At 36.9% G+C, this 14,981-nt stretch overlaps 3 protein-coding genes across 3 annotated transcripts; 1 reads left to right on the forward strand and 2 right to left on the reverse strand.

The window, feature by feature from the left end:
* Positions 1-899: 899 nt before the first annotated feature.
* On the forward strand, positions 900-6,314 carry LOC130712939 (uncharacterized). Its single transcript, XM_057562751.1, has 8 exons — positions 900-1,102; positions 1,905-2,055; positions 2,531-2,598; positions 5,147-5,198; positions 5,296-5,475; positions 5,643-5,765; positions 5,929-6,012; positions 6,219-6,314. The coding sequence occupies exons 1-8, from the start codon at positions 900-902 to the stop codon at positions 6,312-6,314; spliced, it is 957 nt and encodes a 318-aa protein (XP_057418734.1).
* On the reverse strand, positions 2,817-9,169 carry LOC130712940 (outer mitochondrial transmembrane helix translocase-like). The gene is made up of 8 exons (XM_057562752.1): positions 9,158-9,169; positions 9,003-9,068; positions 8,800-8,875; positions 8,648-8,720; positions 8,513-8,573; positions 8,245-8,424; positions 7,955-8,077; positions 2,817-7,790 (listed from the first exon to the last, which is right to left on the reverse strand). Exons 1-8 carry the CDS (start codon positions 9,167-9,169, stop codon positions 7,617-7,619), a joined length of 765 nt encoding a protein of 254 aa, XP_057418735.1. The 3' UTR covers positions 2,817-7,616.
* Positions 9,170-10,999: 1,830 nt separating this feature from the next.
* LOC130716011 (malate synthase, glyoxysomal) lies at positions 11,000-14,770 on the reverse strand. The gene is made up of 4 exons (XM_057566184.1): positions 14,302-14,770; positions 13,346-13,671; positions 12,619-12,949; positions 11,000-11,821 (listed from the first exon to the last, which is right to left on the reverse strand). Exons 1-4 carry the CDS (start codon positions 14,692-14,694, stop codon positions 11,165-11,167), a joined length of 1,707 nt encoding a protein of 568 aa, XP_057422167.1. The 5' UTR covers positions 14,695-14,770; the 3' UTR covers positions 11,000-11,164.
* Positions 14,771-14,981: the final 211 nt, after the last annotated feature.

A 14,981-nucleotide genomic window follows, 5' to 3' on the forward strand; every position in this document is an offset into this window, starting at 1 on the left:
TTTGGAAGATTAGTAAGATGAATGAGTCTCTCCTCTTTTAGAAATCTAGAGCAAGATGGATAAGAGAAGGGGATGCCAACACTAAATACTTCCACACAATCATAAATAGGAAGAGAAGGAAAAATGCTTTGCTAGGCCTCAATGTGAATGGTTTGTGGATTGAGGATCCGGTCGAGGTGAAGCACAATGTCAAGGATTTCTTCGAGAAGAGGTTTGAGCGGCTACATGGGGCGAACCCAAAACTCAATGGGGTGGAGTTCAAACAACTCTCACAAGTAGATAACAACTTCTTGATCTATAGCTTTGAGATGAATGAGCTACAAGAGGCGGTTTGGGATTGTGATGGAGACAAAAGCCCAGGGCTGGACGGATTTAACTTCAAATTTATCAAGTTCTTTTGGCATATTTTCCAACATGACTTTAAGAAGGTATTTGATGATTTTTTTTATCTAAATGGCACGTGGCCAAGAGAGAGTAATGCTTCTTTTGTTGCTTTGATACCAAAGATTGACAACCCAAAGGGGCTCAATGATTTTAGACCGATTTCTCTTGTGGGGTGCATGTACAAGGTTGTTTCCAAGTTGTTGGCCAATAGACTTAAAGTGGTACTTCATAAGTTCATTGATGATAACCAATTTGTTTTCCTAAGGGGTAGGAATCTGCTTGATAGTGTCTTGATTGTGAATGAAGTCATTTCGGAAGCCAAGTCTCGCAAAAATCCAACCTTTATGTTCAAGGTTGACTATGAGAAGACATATGATTCGGTTAGATAGGACTATCTCTTGTATATGCTTCGGAGGATGAACTTTAATGAAAAATGGATTAGTTGGATTCAAGGTTGTTTGGAATCTACTTCCGTTTCGATTCTAGTAAATGGAAGTCCAACCTCGGAATTTAAAATGGGGAGATGCCTTCACCAAGGGGACCCAATGTCACATTTTCTTTTTCTCATTGTGGCGGAAGGCCTCAATGGCCTTCTTAGAAAGGCGGTGGATATTGGTAGATTTAAAGGGTTCTCTTTTGGAGGTGATAAGGACTTATCTATCTCCATGGTACAATTTGCGGATGTCACACTATTCATAGGGGAAGCTTCAAGACAAATGTGGAAACACTTAAATGCATCTTAAGATGTTTTGAAGTTGTCTCGGGTCTCAAAGTCAACTTCTTTAAAGGTAAGTTGGTTAGGATATCATTGGGAGCGGAAATTCTTGCTAGCTTTGCTTCTTCCTTAAATTGTAGAACCACTTCTTTACCCTTCAAATACCTTGGCTTGTTGGTTGGAGGCAACCCCCGTCAGATTGCCTTTTGGACCCCCGTGATAAATAGGGTGAGGAAAAGATTAGCTACATGGAAGAACAAATGCATTTCTTTTGGGGGAAGGATTTGTCTAATAAAGAGTGTCCTAAGCTCAATCCCCCTATACTATATATCTTTTTACAAGGCCCCGATAAGTGTGATCAAGAATTGCCATAGGCTTATGAAGAATTTTCTTTGGGGAGGTTCGGATGATAATTCTAAAATTGCTTGGGTTAGTTGGGAAAAAATATGTAGACCAAAGGTTGAAGGTGGCTTAGGGATTAGAGATTGGGGTGAATTCAACATCGCACTTCTGAGTAAGTGGAGATGGAGATTTCTCACGGAAAAAGATAGCTTATGAGCAAAGGTCTTAATCGTGAAATACTCTAGTAGCAACACTTCAAAACCATCCTCTTGGTGGCAAGATTTGAAGGCTGTGAGTTTTGTGGAAGGGGGAGGGGGATGGTTTGACACTAATCTCAAAAGAAGGGTGGGACGTGGGAATGATGTGGGCTTCTGGGAAGAGGTTTGGCACAATGAGTATCTGCTCAAAGATAAATATCCAAGGCTTTATTTGATGTCAACCAAAGCAAACAAATCAATTGAAGAAATGGGGGTTTGGAGAGATGGAACTTGGACTTGGGAGTTTGGTTGGAGAAGGAGTCTGAGAGACCACGCACCACCGAACCTTCCTCTTCTTCCTCGGTTCCGGTTCCGATTCCGGTTCCTGTTCCTGTTCCTCCTAGTCCTAGGTCGAAGGTAAATCATGGATTCCACGTATTTTATCACGATATGAATGCCATGTTCATCGCATATCAGAGATTTGATTTCTCTTTATTGATTACGATATCTTTCCATATTATTAGGATTGATTTAACTAGACATCTTGCAATTAAGGATTAGGATTGATTCTTACTGTAATTAGAGGTATTGCAATTAAAGATTAGGGTTGATTCTTACCGTAATTAGATGTATTGCAATTAAGGATTAGGATTGATTCTTATGCTAATTATACGTATTGCAATTAAGGATTAGGGTTGATTCTTACTATAATTAGACGTATTGCAATTAAGGATTAGGATTGATTCTTATGCACGTATTGCAATTAAGGATTAGGGTTGATTCTTACTATAATGAGACGTATTGCAATTAAGGGTTAGGATTGGTTCTTACATATTTCGTTTAAATCAAGTTTTCCAAACAAATTCACTGGTAACATTGGTTCTTCTTATAGAATGAGCTGCTGAAGGAGCAGCTTAATCAAGATGCTGAGGATCTCAAAGTGAAAAGGAATGAGCTTGTGTAAGTTTTAATTGCTTCTCAACTTTGATTGTTGTTTCTAGGTTGCTTCTTCTTTAAGTTTTGATTAGATTCTTAGGTCCTGATTGTTGCAATTATAGTGTTTAAAGCATAAATTTTATTTACAGGCTGTAACACCCTCTAAACCCCGCATAATAATATATCATAAATCAGAGTAAAATGCATAACACAGAGGGTGTCACACTTATTCTCCAGAAACATAAATCAAAACACCTGTCATGCTCATAATAAATATATAAATTTTCCAACTTTAATGTCGCAACATCATATGCATAGCACAGCGAATTTATTTCAACTCCAAAATTTAACATAAAGAGAGTTCATAGGTAACTCTTAACATCAAGGTACAAAACTAAACATTTCCCGGTGTTACATAACAGAGCATGACTCCCCTAACTAAACCGTAAATGAAAGACTAGCTCCTCCAACTAACCCTCGCGAGAAGCTCCACTATCTTGGGTACCTCAGCGATGTCGCATAGAACATCATTCCAACAGAAGGGTGAGAACTCATATCATATGGATAAGCATAATAATAAATAATGTAAAAGCTTATCTATGCTCCACATAAATTACTCACATTCACTAACAAATAATAAATTATGTAATTTTAACATAATTAATCAAGTTCACAGTTATGGCAAATACTCCATAAATTATAGCTCAATTAGAACATATATAATAGTCTCTAATTACCACCACATCAAATCTCTCCAAAAATATCACCATAACACATATGACTCAAGTGAGACCCGTGCAAATGCCTTTGGTACCAAAGTTGTTATCCTTAGCGGTATCACCGCGTCCACTCCAGACAGATAACCACCAATAAAGCCCTCGCTTTAGGCTTCAAAACCACTCTAGTTTTGGGACAAGTCACTAGCCTCCACGAGAACTAGCAAACATTGCCTCTTGACAACTATGCAGTGTATTGTGCAAAACTCAACTAACATATGCATATTTAGACCATCTCCAAGTCCTAATTATTTTAGCATATTCATCACCAGTTGCACAAAACACATATTACATGTTATCAATTATACAACTTGCAATCACAACAACTTAGCATCTCAAACATAACATCAATTCAGAAACAACATCATATAATGATTATTAAAAATAGATGTAAATTAAATATAATTCATATATAACAGGTTCTGCAACTATTTCCTAAAGACTGAATTTCTCTCTAAATTTTCCCAAAAACTCGCGACATGCTCCTGTTCGCCATCTCGCGACATCTCACTGCACAACTCGCCATGTCGCGACATCTCACGACATCTCCCTACGCAACTTGCCATGTCGCTGAATAACTCGCCATGTCGCGACATCTCACGACATCTCCCTACGCAACTCGCCATGTCGCGACATCCTCCTGCGCAACTCGCCATGTGCGCGCACCACACATCTAATGAACTATTAAACAAATGTAAATTATCAAATGTACTCAGAAAAATCTAATATTTTTATCATGGTTCCGTATACACGTTTTGTAAACCTCTATAAATTTTCAAGTCACAATTCGAAGTACAAAAATCAGGAAAAATCGTACACTAACCGCAGTTCGTAAGAAACTGGACAGCTTAACCTATACTCACTAAAATCAACATAACTCGAGCTACAGACGTCGGAATGACGTGAAACCAGTGGCAAAAGTTTCGTAACAGAAAAACCTACAACTTTTATGAAGACTACTTCTTCAAATTCGGCCATTAACATAGCAGGAAAAAGGGTACAAGAGAACGTAAATTTCTGCGCATCATGCAAGCCTATCATCTACCCCCAAAATCATCTAAAAACCAAACCCTAACTATTTCAATTTGGGAATTTTTGCAACCTAGGGTTCCTAAATCATGCTTTCTATCATTATCCACTATCATACCAATCCATAAAACATGAATTCAAACCCTTACCTCTTGAAGATCAAATTCTAGGTTTTTCTTCTCTTTTCTCCCCTTCTCTCTTTCACGCTTCTTTTCTTCTCCTCTGCTAACTTCTCCAATTCTCAAATTCTGATTTCTCTCTTTCTAATTCACTCATATCCCTTAAATAGTCATACTATTGGGCCCCACTCTCAATTACTCACACAAAAACCTAACAACCTTATTTATCTAAATCTTATTCTATATCACATGAGATTTAAATTATAATCACATAATTCATCAAATTACCATATAGCATAATAATAATTAAGATAAAATAATAAATAACCTAATAACGAAAAGTGGGGTGTTACACAGGCTTTGGTCCGACGCGGAATAGAATGTGCTGGAATCCAAAACTTGCGTATTAAGGATTTGGTACTTACAAGCGAAAGCATGTATGTTTATGCTTTAGCATTTGCCTGTCAAAACTTGTTTCTCCTATACCAACTTTACATTTTTTTACATTGCAGGTGCAGACAAGGTGGTTGGTTGGGCTTTAACCCATCACGCCTCAAACCTTGTATTGTCCGCTGAGAGGTGATCAATAACTTGTCATGTTTCTTATTTAAAACTGTATATTTGACTTGATGCTTTGTTTTCCTATAGTATCCTACATGGACTTCAGTTGTTGAACTCTAACAATAATGAATCAAAGAAGGTTTTTAAGGTATTTTTATGATTTTTTTTCCATTGATATTTGTTCTAGCTAGCTTTTCTCCTAGTATTAAATCACATTGTTTGCGTTGTCCAACCAGGATCTTGTATTTGAAGACGAATATGAGAAAAGGCTCCTGGATAATGTCATCACACCTAGTGACATTGGTGTTAGTTTTAATGATATTGGGGCTCTTGAAGATGTGAAGGATACACTGAAGAAATTGGTGATGCTCCCCATACAAAGGCCTGAGCTCTACACCAAGGGGAAATTAACCAAGGTTTTGTTTGTTTTAATGCACTTTAATCTTTTGATGCTCTGCCTTTATGTCCATGTTATAATCCTGTTTAGGAGAAATTAGGAGCTTACAAGCATCTCTTATAGGCATGTATGATTTACAAAATTATGATGATTTAACAATTAAGCTTTGTCGAAATAAATGTGCAGCCGTGCAGAGGTATCCTTTTATTTGGTCCCCCGGGAACAGGTAAAACAATGCTTGCAAAGGCAATTGCTACTGATGCTGGGGCAAACTTTATCAACATTTCTCTGTCTAGCATTACTTCTAAGGTCCCAAATCGGTTTTGTTCTCCACCTTTACCTCTTTGTCATTCTTAATAGAATCACATGAATAAATTTAGCAATAATGGAATTTCTGTTTTTTTAACTGAATCACATGAAATTTTACCTAACTCCTTCTTGAAAACTTAAGTTGTTGCCCTTTTGGCTTCAGTTTAATGGCGAGGAGGAGAAATTTGTGAAAGCTATGTTCTCTGTGGCGAGGAAAATTTCTCCTACTGTTATATTTGTCGATGAAGTAAGCATTTTTTCTTATAAGTGTAATTATATTGGTTTTATTTATTCATTGACTATTGGGATGAACTACTCTATCAATTCTGCTACTTGAGGCCTTTCTGTTTCTGCATTGGATTATTCTCATCTGGTTTGTGCTGAGGAGTATTAGGTTCTGTTGCTGTTAATTCTGTGCCTGTTAGCGTTGTGGGAATGAGCTAAACATGTCAGATGTGTGCTGCTGTTGATCTTTTCTGCTGTGGTTCAGTTGTTGTTACTTTTGATGCTGTTAATTCGGTGCCTGCTTGCGTTGTGAGAAGGAGTTGAACATGTCAGATGTGCTGCTGTTGATCTTTTCTGTTGTGGTTCTGTTGCTGGTACTTTGATGCTGTTAATTATGTGCCTGTTTGTGTTGTGGGAATGAGTGAACATATCAGATGTGTGCTGCTGCTGATCTTTTCTGCTGTGGTGTGTGTTGCTATTGGACCAACATGATTCATGTTGGTTTCCTATTTTTTCTTTCTTTTCCTGTTACTGTTTGTTCCTTTCTTGTTCTTTTCTTTGATGTGTAGTTTTGTACTATAAACTTTAACTCACTTGGGAGAGTGTGTTCCCAAGATTTCTTAATATTTTATATATCATTTCTCCTTTCAAAAAAAAACTTCACCCTCTTTGTTTCAGGCAGATAGCTTGTTGAGTCACAGGGGAAATCCAAGGGAGAGCGAAAAACTTCGGAAGTTGAAGAACGAGTTTATGGTGAACTGGGATGGTTTACTGACTAAAAATACTGACCTATTTCTATTTAACCAAAATCTAGCAGAGATAAAAAGAAACTAAATCTATCTAAACCTATCTCTAAATCTATCTTAGTTTTAGATAGATTTAGTTTCTTTTTATCTCTTTGTTAGATTTTGGTTAAATAGAGATAGGTCAGTATTTTTAGTCAGTAAACCATCTCAGTTCACCATAAACTCGTTCTTTAACTTCCGAAGTTTTTCGCTCTCCCTTGGATTTCCCCTGTGACTCAACAAGCTATCTGCCTGAAACAAAGCGGGTGAAGTTTTTTTTTGAAAGGAGAAATGATATATAAAATATTAAGAAATCTTGGGAACACACTCTCCCAAGTGAGTTAAAGTTCATAGTACAAAACTACACATCAAAGAAAAAGAAAAAAAAAGAACAAGAAAGGAACAAACAGTAACAGGAAAAGAAAGAAAAAACAAGAAACCAACATGAATCATGCTGGTCCAATAGCAACACACACCACAGCAGAAAAGATCAGCAGCACACATCTGATATGTTCACTCATTCCCACAACACAAACAGGCACATAATTAACAGCATCAAAGTACCAGCAACAGAACCACAACAGAAAAGATCAACAGCAGCACATCTGACATGTTCAACTCATTCCCACAACGCAAGCCGGCACCGAATTAACAGCATCAAAAGTAACAGCAACAGAACCACAGCAGAAAAGATCAACAGCAGCACACATCTGACATGTTTAGCTCATTCCCACAACGCTAACAGGCACAGAATTAACAACAACAAAAGTGACAGCAACAAAACCTAATACTCCTCAGCACAAACCAGATGAGAATAATCCAATGCAGAAACAGAAAGGCCTCAAGTAGCATAATTGATAGGGTAGTTCATCCCAATAGTCAATGAATAAATAAAACCAATATAATTACACTTATAAGAAAAAATGCTTACTTCATCGACAAATATAACAGTAGGAGAAATTTTCCTCACCACAGAGAACATAGCTTTCACAAATTTCTCCTCCTCGCCATTAAACTGAAGCCAAAAGGGCAACAATAAGTTTTCAAGAAGGAGTTAGGTAAAATTTCATGTGATTCAGTTAAAAAAACAGAAATTCCATTATTGCTAAATTTATTCATGTGATTCTATTAAGAATGACAAAGAGGTAAAGGTGGAGAACAAAACAGATTTGACCTTACCTTAGAAGTAATGCTAGACAGAGAAATGTTGATAAAGTTTGCCCCAGCTTCAGTAGCAATTGCCTTTGCAAGCATTGTTTTACCTGTTCCCGGGGGACCAAATAAAAGGATACCTCTGCACGGCTGCACATTTATTTCGACAAAGCTTAACTGTTAAATCATCATAATTTTGTAAATCATACATGCCTATAAGAGATGCTTGTAAGCTCCTAATTTCTCCTAAACAGGATTATAACATGGACATAAAGGCAGAGCATCAAAAGATTAAAGTGCATTAAAACAAACAAAACCTTGGTTAATTTCCCCTTGGTGTAGAGCTCAGGCCTTTGTACGGGGAGCATCACCAATTTCTTCAGTGTATCCTTCACATCTTCAAGAGCCCCAATATCATTAAAACTAACACCAATGTCACTAGGTGTGATGACATTATCCAGGAGCCTCTTCTCATATTCGTCTTCAAATACAAGGTCCTGGTTGGACAACGCAAACAATGTGATTTAATACTAGAAGAAAAGCTAGCTAGAACAAATATCAATGGAAAAAAAATCATAAAAATACCTTAAAAACCTTCTTTGATTCATTATTGTTAGAGTTCAACAACTGAAGTCCATGTAGGATACTATAGGAAAACAAAGCATCAAGTCAAATATACAGTTTTAAATAAGAAACATGACAAGTTATTGATCACCTCACCTCTCAGCGGACAATACAAGGTTTGAATGCAAGGCGTGATGGGTTAAAGCCCAACCAACCACCTTGTCTGCACCTGCAATGTAAAAAAATGTAAAGGTGGTATAGGAGAAACAAGTTTTGACAGGCAAATGCTAAAGCATAAACATACATACTTTCGCTTGTAAGTAGCAAACCCTTAATACGCAAGTTTTGGATTCCAGCACATTCTATTCCGCGTCGGACCAAAGCCTGTAAATAAAATTTATGCTTTAAACACTATAATTGCAACAATCAGGACCTAAGAATCTAATCAAAACTTAAAGAAGAAACAACCTAGAAACAACAATCAAAGTTGAGAAGCAATTAAAACTTACACAAGCTCATTCCTTTTCACTTTGAGATCCTCAGCATCTTGATTAAGCTGCTCCTTCAGCAGCTCATTCTATAAGAAGAACCAATGTTACCAGTGAATTTGTTTGGAATACTTGATTTAAACGAAATATGTAAGAACCAATCCTAATCCTTAATTGCAATACGTCTCATTATAGTAAGAATCAACCCTAATCCTTAATTGCAATACGTGCATAAGAATCAATCCTAATCCTTAATTGCAATACGTCTAATTATAGTAAAAATCAACCCTAATCCTTAATTGCAATACGTATAATTAGCATAAGAATCAATCCTAATCCTTAATTGCAATACATCTAATTACGGTAAGAATCAACCCTAATCTTTAATTGCAATACCTCTAATTACAGTAAGAATCAATCCTAATCCTTAATTGCAAGATGTCTAGTTAAATCAATCCTAATAATATGGAAAGATATCGTAATCAATAAAGAGAAATCAAATCTCTGATATGCGATGAACATGGCATGCTTATCGTGATAAAATACGTGGAATCCATGATTTACCTTCGACCTAGGACTAGGAGGAACAGGAACAGGAACAGGAACAGGAACCGGAACCGAGGAAGAAGAGGAAGGTTCGGTGGTGCGTGGTCGCTTCGGTGTTGCTTGTATTTATATTCCCAGTAACGACTCGTCCATCCCATTCTCCACCCTTTCATTATTCCAGAACCTCTTAATTCAACCAAACACCTAAAACCTCAGGGTGGAATTGGGGGAAGGAAAAATTGTAAAGAGATGAGAGAACGTCGGTGAAGAAAATTTGAGCGACTAAACAAAAAGCGGAGTGAGGGAAGGAAATGAAAGAGGAGGAGGGGAAATTTGGGTGAGGGTGAAGTTGAAGAAGAAGGGGTGTGAGACAATTTCTCAGTGAGAGTGAAGCTGACGCCAAAAATTAGTATTTTTTTTCCTATTATTAAAATAAAATTAGTTATTTGAATAAATTAAATTCTACAATAAAAATTAAGAGGACCTTTTTTATTTTATATGTAATGTAATACTATTTTATAATTTGTAATTTAGTGTTAAATATTTTAAAATATACTGAAAGTGTGGTACTCTTCATTTTATAAGTCTATTGGAGCAATGCCTCAAAAATTCCGGGTGATTTTTAATTTTATGTTTTGAATTTTTAAAAATTCATAAAGTAGTTTTCCACTTCATCAATCTAGTTTTTGTTTTTGTTTTATTTTTAGTTTTAAAAAGTTGTTGTCAACTTGGTAAATTTACAATAATCATCATGTTTATAAGACATATTCTGTCAATATTACTTAGTAGCAAGTGGTGGGTGGATGTTACTTGGTGCGACACTGGTGGTGGTGGTGGATGAAGAGCGGAATGTTATATGGTGGCGGCGGCGATCGTGATGGAGTCGGCAACAGTGGTGATAATAATGGAGGTGATGGTTGTGGCAGTGACTGTGATGAAGGTTGTGACTGTGATAGAAGTCATTTAGCTTTCTATTAATTTAGGTTTTGAGGGACTTCTGTATGGTCTCTTTAGGGTTTTACTTCATGATATATGTTGATTGGGTCAAGTGAGTGTGCATGTTTGATCTTCATGTCCTTATGTTTTGTGCACTGTTGTAGCACTTTTGAAATTGAGTCTCACACGTTGTAAGTGACGTTTTCCAACTCTTTGGGAATTTAATTTCAAGCATTATTGACAAAAGGAAAAAAAAAATTTATTTGATCATGTCTCTATTCAATGTGTTTTTCTTATAGGCATGTCTCTAATCAATATGTAACTTCCGAGCATCAACACCTAAATTTTTTTTTGCTGCATTGGAAGAACATCAACACCTAAAATTTAGGTAGCTGAAAATCATTAGTGAATTTTAAAAAATAAATAGTATATTTTCGATTTCTTGTTGAGAAAATCATAAACTCCAATCTACTTGTATGATTTGTTGTTTTCATCGCTAGTAAACATAATGCACTCGTCTTAGTCTTACCATTGAAAATAACCACAATCAAGAACTTTATTCTCTTCTTTTATGCATAGTAATGAAACCTAAGTCCTTCCATAACCTATGAAGTGATAAAAAGACAGAGGGAACTCAGCTTACACCTCAAAGACTTGCTACAAAACAACAAACTACAAGGCACAGTGAACCAATTCACACTTTTCAAAGCTTTGACTGTTCCCTGGGATGATGCATGACTATAGAATTATAGGCATCCAGAGTGAGAAAATCATCTAGTGCAAGGGATGTGCATTGCCTTGTAAAAATCTTGCAAGCTTCCTTGTACATTCCCTTCTTGAACTTCTCTTTGCCCACCTCTCTTTCAATCCTAGCCATCTCCTCTTCAACCACTCTGCCAAAGAGCTCTTTATTCACCTTCACTCCAACCCCATCCCCATTCAGCTCAACTCCATACTTGATCCACTGCCAGTTCTGCACCCTGCTAATCTCAGCAGTGGCAGCATCCTCCATGAGGTTGTAGAGAGGCACTGAGCCAGCTCCGGTTAGCCACGCCGCGACATACTGTATCCCGACCCGTGTGTTCAGGCGAAGACCGTCCATCGTGCGGGCTCCTCTCGGTATCTGCAAGAGGTCTTCTTCAGTTATGCTTGCAGCATCATCACGTTTCATTGTTTTTATCTGATTGGGAGCAGTGCCCATGTTGGAGTTGAAAACCTCCATGCAAGTTGGGATTAGGCCAGGGTGTGCAGCCCAGGTTCCATCATGCCCTGCCTTCACTTCTCTGAGTTTGTCCTTCCTTACCAGTTCCACTGCTGCCTCATTAGCTGCTGGATCATCTCTGATTGGAATCTGTGCTGCCTGTTGAACAATTTGAACTCAGCAACATTATTAAGCATCTATGATTTTTTCCTCATTTAGTGTGTGTTTAGATTTTGGTGAGTAATAGTTAAAAGTACTATTAATGAAATCTACCCCTCACAATTGATTGGAAAAAAATACTTAGATTAATGTAAGTGTGTTGGGTTTTCCGTTGGGAAACCTCAAACTGAATTCTAGATGAAAATATTGATGTTTGGAAATCATTATGTGGTGAGTTTAATCAATTGTGAGATTTTACAATTTAGTTTCACAACATTACCCAACAAAAATCATTTTTTCATATGTATCCAAACATGAATCCCTCAACTTTCAATTTACTCTTCCTATAATCAATTTTTACCATTGTGAGAAACGCTAATCCAAACACATAGTTAAATCCAAGCATACACTCAATTAAGTTCATCTGATAGATTTAAATGTAGGCCATGTATACTCTGATCACTTTCTAATTTTTCTATCTATCACAGTTCATTTAGCATTCAAGATTTTATAGTCTATATATATATATATACCCACTTTGCTAAGAAGTAAGAAAACTAATTAACAAGTAATATCAAAGCCCATAGTGAGACCATGGTTATGGCTGAAAGTATGTGTGGATAGCTTCTCTTGATCTCCACATTGATATGAAGACTTCAATACAAGTAGCTAAACAAGATACCAGATCCCCACTCAAAACTTTAAGACACTCAGTATGTGGGTCTTATATATTATATTTTCATTAACTTATCAATTTCGAAGTAATTTCTAGACTCAATTGAATTTACAACACTTACCATTCCTCCCATAGCGTGCACGCCGCGCCTATGGCATGTTCTTATGAGAAGATCAGAGTAGCTCCTCATGAAGTGTTGAGTCATGCCAACCAGGACTCTATCTGGCAGCAAGCGATCTGGGTGAGCCTGGAAGGTCTTAACATAACTGAAAATGTAATCCCAGCGCCCACAGTTGAGACCCACAGAGTGCTCCCTGAGCTCATACAGAATTTCATCCATTTGAAACACAGCAGGAAGTGTTTCAATTAGGACAGTGGCCCTAATGCTTCCTCTTTCAATGCGTGCCATCTTCTCTGCCCTCTCAAACACATTGTTCCATATCTTAGCTTCCCTGTCAATCACAAATGAAGTTATACATATGACCACAAAACCAATTTTCTAACCTTTACTAAAAGCTTGAAATCTATTAAACCAATTTTCTTTTGCGGAGTGAACGGTCAATTTAACGCTTGAAAACTTTTGGCGCCGACAACTTAGTTCCTAAAATAAAATAAATGTGTTCGAAAGTACCTTAATGTGTAAAACATATGTCAAATTAGTTCTTTAACTTGATTGATGTTTTACATATTCAGAGACTTGGGAATATATTTCCTTCTTTCAGGGTCTAATTCGCCAACACAGCCTAATTTGCCAGCGCGGCCAAAAACTTTCAGGGACCAAGTTGATTTATGAATGCATATGTGTTGGAGAGACATGAGAGCCCAAAACAAGAGAACATAGTGCTCACCTTGAATGCTCCATTTTGGGGAGATAGAAGAAAGGGCCAAACCCAGCACCTTGAGTACGCCTGAAGGTTGAGTGATTGTGGTAGAAGTAGAGGCCAAAATCAACAAGGCAACCAGTTGCAGGTTCACCATCGATCAGAATATGAGCCTCAGGTAAGTGCCAACCTCTTGGCCTCACAAATAGTTTAGCTATCTGATCATTGAGCTTGTAAACTCTGTTTCTGTTCTTGTCATGGAAACTTATGGTCCCAGACACAGCATCCTTCAAGTTCACTTGGCCTCTCATAAGATTCTCCCAGCTGGGAGAGAGTGCATCTTCAAAATCAGCCTAAGAAAGAAAAATCAGTGTTTTAGTTTTAGAACTGATCAAATTAAACAAACTTGTGATATATTTATTATTATTAGCATGTTTCCATTAGAAGCTACTTACAAAGTTTCTTCCCGAAATTGATTTTGCCTTCAAAATCAGTTGTAGAAAAATTTCCACACAGGCACCAAGTACATGTCTGGAAATCTCTTTACAATTGATTCTAAACCTAAAATCAATTATTAAGATAAGCTCATATGAGTACCTTCTAAGTGTTAGAATTGTTTTGGAAATCTCTTTACAATTGATTATAAAGCCAAAATCAATCATGGAGAGAAGTCTATGCGAGTAGTTTTTGAGTGCTAGAATTGATTTGGAAATCTCTCTACAACTTATTCTTAAGTCAAAATTAATTATGAAGAAAAGTTTATGTGAATAGCTTCTTGGTGCCATAATTGATTATGGGAAAAATGAAGTTTATCCAAATATATTATAAAAATAACAATCTGTCAGTCTTTGTCAATTATGTTAATATTAATGCTATAAGGGATGCAAGAATTAGTCCATGAAAAGCTTGTTTAACAAGAAAACTGAAAACACATGCACACAACACAAGCATATATAGAAGTGTTTTAGTTTAGTAGTACTAACCATGAAGACTTTAGCTCCAGAGTTAAGAGCATTGATGACCATCTTTCTCTCTACAGGGCCAGTGATCTCCACTTTCCTATCACAAACAGCTGCTGGAACTGGTGCACACAGCCACTCCCCTTCTCTTATGCACCTTGTGGCCGGATCAAACCCTGGTACAGCCCCTTCATTGTACCTCCTCTTTGCTTCTTTTCTGCACTCAAGCGCATACTTGATGTGGTTTCTGAACTCACGTTGCAGGTCAGCAACGAATTTCAAAGCATCTTTTGTGAGAATTTTAGCAAACTCTGCATCGTATCTTCCCCTAATGTCCACTCCTTCTGGCACATCATAGCTAGAGTCGATCTTTTTCCCTGCCACTGCTTGTGGGGGATAGCCATAACCCAGGTCCATGGCTTTTCTTTCTTGCTGGAATAGTGGTGTGGAAATGGAATGGGAATTGGGAGCAAGGATTAAGTACAATTTATATAGCTTATAGGGGAAAAAAATATTAGAATTTATACAGAACAAGTGGGATAGTTGAATTGAATGTTCTGATAATGTTTTTGGTTTTCTCTGTTTTTTATTTTTAGTTGATATCATGTCCGTTTGTGATTATAAAAAATTATATTTTTAAAACATTGTGAAGAAAATGATGAAATCAAGATTTTATTATAATTTTAGAATTTCCTAAAAATAAA

The sequence above is a fragment of the Lotus japonicus genome, chromosome 4 (genome assembly GCF_012489685.1).
Source record: "Lotus japonicus ecotype B-129 chromosome 4, LjGifu_v1.2".
Taxonomy (NCBI): domain Eukaryota; kingdom Viridiplantae; phylum Streptophyta; class Magnoliopsida; order Fabales; family Fabaceae; genus Lotus; species Lotus japonicus.